At 45.7% G+C, this 5,432-nt stretch overlaps 1 protein-coding gene across 2 annotated transcripts; it reads left to right on the top strand.

The window, feature by feature from the left end:
- The first annotated feature begins 2,079 nt into the window (after nucleotides 1-2,079).
- LOC123489107 lies at nucleotides 2,080-4,742 on the top strand. 2 transcript variants are annotated; one of them, XM_045219791.1, is made up of 2 exons: nucleotides 2,080-3,441; nucleotides 4,716-4,742. In XM_045219791.1, the coding sequence occupies exon 1, from the start codon at nucleotides 2,129-2,131 to the stop codon at nucleotides 3,044-3,046; it is 918 nt and encodes a 305-aa protein (XP_045075726.1). In that variant the 5' UTR covers nucleotides 2,080-2,128; the 3' UTR covers nucleotides 3,047-3,441; nucleotides 4,716-4,742. The 2 variants fall into 2 exon arrangements, with proteins under 2 accessions (XP_045075726.1, XP_045075725.1); XM_045219790.1 differs by lacking the exon at nucleotides 4,716-4,742 and adding an exon at nucleotides 4,419-4,457.
- Nucleotides 4,743-5,432: the final 690 nt, after the last annotated feature.

Genomic DNA, 5,432 nt, shown 5'->3' with positions numbered 1-5,432 from the left:
CTTGGCGTGACCCTGGACAACACCCTGTCGTTCTCCGCTAACATCAAGGCGGTGACCAGATCCTGTAGGTTCATGCTCTACTACATTCGGAGAGTATGACCCTGCCTTACACAGGAAGCGGCACAGGTCCTAATCCAGGCACTTGTCATCTCCCGTCTGGATTACTGCAACTCGCTGTTGGCTGGGCTCCCTGCCTGTGCCATTAAACCCCTACAACTCATCCAGAATGCCGCAGCCCGTCTGGTGTTCAACCTTCCCAAGTTCTCTCACGTCACCCCGCTCCTCCGCACACTCCACTGGCTTCCAGTTGAAGCTCGCATCTGCTACAAGACCATGGTGCTTGCCTACGGAGCTGTGAAGGCACCTCCGTACCTTCAGGCTCTGATCAGTCCCTACACCCAAACGAGGGCATTGCGTTCATCCACCTCTGGCCTGCTGGCCCCCCCTACCTCTGCGGAAGCACAGTTCCCGCTCAGCCCAGTCAAAACTGTTCGCTGCTCTGGCACCCCAATGGTGGAACAAGCTCCCTCACGACGCCAGGACGGCGGAGTCACTCACCACCTTCCGGAGACACTTGAAACCCCACCTCTTTAAGGAATACCTGGGATAGGATAAAGTAATCCTTCTACCCCCCCCTTACCTCACCCCACAAAAAAAAATAAAAAATAAAAAAATTGTTGTAAAGTGGTTATCCACTGGCTGTAAGGTGAATGCACCAATTTTGTAAGTCGCTCTGGATAAGAGCGTCTGCTAAATGACGTAAATGTAAATGTAAAAAAAAATATATATATATATATTATAATAGTTGATAATTTTGTGTTGCATTAATGTTGCATTCTTTATCATTAAAACATTAAAAATATAAAGAAACAATGGTGTGATTTTGTTTGATTGATGGGAATCTACACTGCAACAGCCTATCACGGCCTTAATAAAAAAAAAGTTAGGCTACGTACGTGACGTAGCCTACGTCAGTGTAGCCGCTCAACAGTTACCGCGCATTTTTGAAAGCTGGATGAGTTTTCGCCGGCTTACTCGCTTCAGTTCGTCATATATATCCGTAAGTGGTTGAAAAGCCCACCAACAGTCTCCTCTGCCAAATTGGATACGACACCGACGCCTCCTGATGTTGTAGTTGGAGAAGGAGACCCTGGACGACAGTCTGAGCCTGATGCTAGTAGCTCCGTGGAGTCCGGGGCAGCATTTGGGCCACAACTGCCTGTTGAATCAGTGGGTATGAGTGACCTCGGCATGGACAAACCCAAACAGGTTGTGTTGAGGAAATATTCAGTCAAAATGTTTGGTTAAAAAAAACTATCATTTTCCTCTAGCTGGTATTTGAACAGGGACTGGCTTGAGTACTCGGTGGAAAAGAACTCCGCATTTTGTTATGCGTGCAGGAAATTCAAATCTGTATCATCGGACGCGAACTTCTCCATTAAGGGATGTAATGATTGGAAGCATGCAATTGGAACAGGCAAGGGCTTAAATAAGCATGCAGCTTCAAAATAACATTTAGCCTGTGAAGCAATGTGGAGAGATTCAGAAAAACGTAGAGCGACAGGAAAAGAGATTTCCACTCTTAAATTTAGAGCAACTGGCTCGCAACAGATACTACATGTCAGCTGTAATTGATATGCTGGAGTTTTTAGTGGTGAATCAATTGCCGTTACGTGGAGATAATGCTGGTTTTGCCAGTGTGCTAGATGATAATAGCTCAATGGGGCTGTTTTTGTCTCTCTTTGAGTACACCATGCGCAAAGATCCTGAACTGACACGGATTACAAAAACAATCCCACAGAATGCACGCTATACCAGCCCACAGATACAAAACGAGATTCTCGAAATGATGAGCAAACTCGTGACAGAGGAGATAGTGAGACAAGTCGGCGATAGCTTGTATTCAATTAAAGTGGATGGCACACGGGATCCTTTAAGCCAAGAAAACATATCTGTAGTTGTGCGTTTTGTTGACAAAAACTATGGTCTGTGTGAGCGCCTCTGGGTAATGGCCACATCTGAGAAAAGTGATGCAGAGGCTCTGACAGGTGTCATCATTGATGAGCTCAACAGCGCCGGACTCAGCACGCACAAAATCCTGAGTCAAGTTTATGATGGCGCATCACTCATGTCTGGCAGGCATGGTGGTGTGCAGAAATTGCTCCAAAACAAGCTGGATCGTAACATACCATATATTCACTGCTTTAATCACCAACTTCATCTGGTTGTGATTCATGCCATGTCCAGTGAAGCAGCTGTCGATGATTTTTTTGGAGTATGCAACATGCTGTACAACTTCATCAGGAAGCCAACCGTGGCTATTCTGTACAAAGGCGATACCCTGAAACGTCTCTTGAACCAGAGATGGACTGGCCACTTGGCAACGGTCAAAGTTGTGGTGAAGAGTTTTCACGACATATCCACATTACTGACCGAGGTGGAAAACACACGAGGCCTTGGAGCGGAGGTGCGCGTCGAGGCTACGGGGCTGCTTCGTGCCATTACGCAGCGCAGTTTCCTTTTCATTGCGCACCTTGTTATGAAACTGTTGTCACTTTTCGAGCCGCCTAACAGACTACTACAGGCCGAAGATATGGACTTGTTCACTGCGGTGACACTTGTGAACAGCGCTTCTGACTGCGTGAAGACAATGCGCGCAGAAAACGAGTTTTCTGCACTGTGGGATCTCTGCGCTCCTCCAGCATCGGCCACCGAGGCTGTGCCGGTGACCGACCCTGGTCCAAGCAAGAGAAGACGCACAATTAATGAGAACCTCCGCGGATTTGCAGTTGAAGAAACAGTTGGTCAGCCACAAAGTGACATAGATGAAAAGACTGAGTTCATGAGATTGTTTTACAGTGTTGTCGATGCTGTGCAAGGAGAGATGAATGCGCGTTTTGGAGAGCGCAGTAGCGAGCTCATTGGCGCACTGGCTGCTTTGAACCCAGAGGCCGAGGATAATTTCCTGGACCCATCAAAGTTAACCCCTCTCCTGGTATTAGCTGGAACTGATGTGGTTGAATCTGAATATACTGTGGCTCGTTAGTGCCTGGTGAAGAAAATGACTGACACCCCGGTTACCCCCGAAGATGGAAAATGGACAATAGCCAACATCCTCAGCACATTCAACTGTGCACTCCAGGCTATGTCGACTGTTTTCACAGCCTACACACTTGCCCTAACCTTAGGAGCTTCCACAGCAATGTGTGAAAACTCATTTTCCACGCTCAAAAGCGTCTTCTCAGAGCATCGGCGCAGTATGCTGCACTGACGCAAGGCCCAGCTGATTCAGCTTGCTTTTGAAAAGGACCTCACTCACAAGTTTAAGTCCTAGTGGAAGGATACTTTGATGAGGAGGTTCTGCTCGGAGAAACACCGCCTCCCGCTGTACTGACAGGAGGGACTGGAGAGAGGACAGCGCTGCCTCCACTCAAAGTACCGGTAGGTTCAAAGTCTCTGTGTGTGTGTGTATATGCGTGTGTGTGTGTGTCTCATGGCAATGCATATCCCTCTGTTGACTGCTTTAAAATGCAATGTTTGAGAGATGCTTCTGGTGTTACATCTAATATGTTGTATAGTCAAGTGTTTTATGGATATTCATAATATTGCTTCTATGTAATGTGGTGTAGGCTATAGGCTACCTGGTCATATTGCTTTTGGTTATGTTTAATGTGATGATTAGGTGTTGCGCAAATAGAGTATACGATTATTATAAATATATGTACTGTAGGCTAATAATAATTGTGCCCTGCCCTCCCATGCATTTCATATGCCCCCCTTAAGACTGAGGTCTGGCCGGGTCTGAAGAGGACCCCTGACACGCACAACAGGATAACACAACAACCACATTTTCAATTGAAAATCATTGATTTAAATGGATGTGGTCAATAGATTTGTATAGGCATATATACTCATTTAATTTAACTTGTAAGCCAAGGTTGGATTAGTAGGTCTATGCAACATGCACCTGGATAACCGCGTCATGAATCGGAACGGGCTCCAACGTCCTCATATACACATTATGACAAAATAAAGAGCTTAATCTTTCACGAAATAAAGACATAGAAGAAAACAGGTTCTAGAAACTCAATTTCTCCATGGCAATAGAATGTAAACATGTATATTGCGCCAAACATAACCAAATATCGCCTACAACTCAATTCTCAGCGCCGCATATTGGACGACTCCACAGGCATTGATCATTCGCGACTTTAAGTAATTCCTGTTATCTCTAGAGCATCCCGTATATCTATAGCGCTGCATTTTGTCCCCCTCTGACCATGGATAGGGTTGGGAGCATTCCTGAGTTCACTTATGGTCCCACTAAGGTAATCTTAGGAGATATTCCTTTTAGCATACTGTAAATGCCTGTGCATAATGTACCTAATAAAGCATAATTATTTTAATTATCTTCAAAGGAATTCTGTAGAAGCAGCCTTTATTTTCAGACTCTGCAGGCCTGCTGGGAGGAAGTATATTACAATAAACAGGTAAGATTCATCCCACAAAAACAGTAACCACAGAAAAAAAGAGAGATTTAATCCCAAAACAAGAGTTTTATTTCAAGACAGTTTAGAGAAGATGGTCATAAGAGTTCTTAATATCACTTGCAAATTGTGAGACATGAGCAGTTGTGAAATGTTGCGAGAGGCCCTTCTGAAAGCACATTATATGGTCTTTAGTGGCACGGTCTCACACCTTACCTCATCTTGCAGAAGAAGCTCATGGTCCACTATCTGCTGCTCCAGAGTCGAGGCCATGTCTCGCCCCCATGTCACCATGGAGCACATGAGCGACTGGCTGGTGTCTCAGGGCAAAAAATCCCTTAGGGAGAGGTGAGTACCACGTCAGCTCTCACCTTCACTGCCATTCTCTGTCACCAGCAGCACTCCAGGAGGTGTGGGTAAAATAAACAACAAAAAATAGGAAGCCAGAAAAGTTGAAATGCTTTGTGTTTTATTTGAAGGGTGTGGAAGGAAACCCTGGAGGAGGGGAACGAACTCGCTCGGCTGGTAAGAGAATGAGAGTTAGAGACTTAGACTATCAGTCAGTGAGCTCTTTTCTAGCCTTTCAACAACTAGTTAGTACAGCAGAATATATCTGTTGTGAAATTACACTAATGGGACTTCCTGTTTCCTACGGCAGACCTGGGAAGTAAACACCTGCCTAAAAATGATTGACATGGAGCACGAGGCTGTCTGCAAGCTCCGTCGCTCTATGCACCCCACCTCACCAGCTGGCGCTGACATGTGAGTTCCATGTACTGCCCTGCATACAGCTTGCTCCATTCATCTACACATCTGGAGCTATGCAGAAAGAAACTAGGGCACTGTTCTCTGTGTGAACATTGCACATCGTTTAGCTTTCTCTGCTGCTTTTTGTTGATTACAGCGACCCTAAGGTCCACAGCATCGGGGAGAGAGCTGTGAGGA

Source organism: Coregonus clupeaformis, unplaced genomic scaffold (genome assembly GCF_020615455.1).
Source record: "Coregonus clupeaformis isolate EN_2021a unplaced genomic scaffold, ASM2061545v1 scaf2747, whole genome shotgun sequence".
NCBI lineage: Eukaryota > Metazoa > Chordata > Actinopteri > Salmoniformes > Salmonidae > Coregonus > Coregonus clupeaformis.
This window is presented reverse-complemented; position numbering and strand designations above follow the sequence as displayed.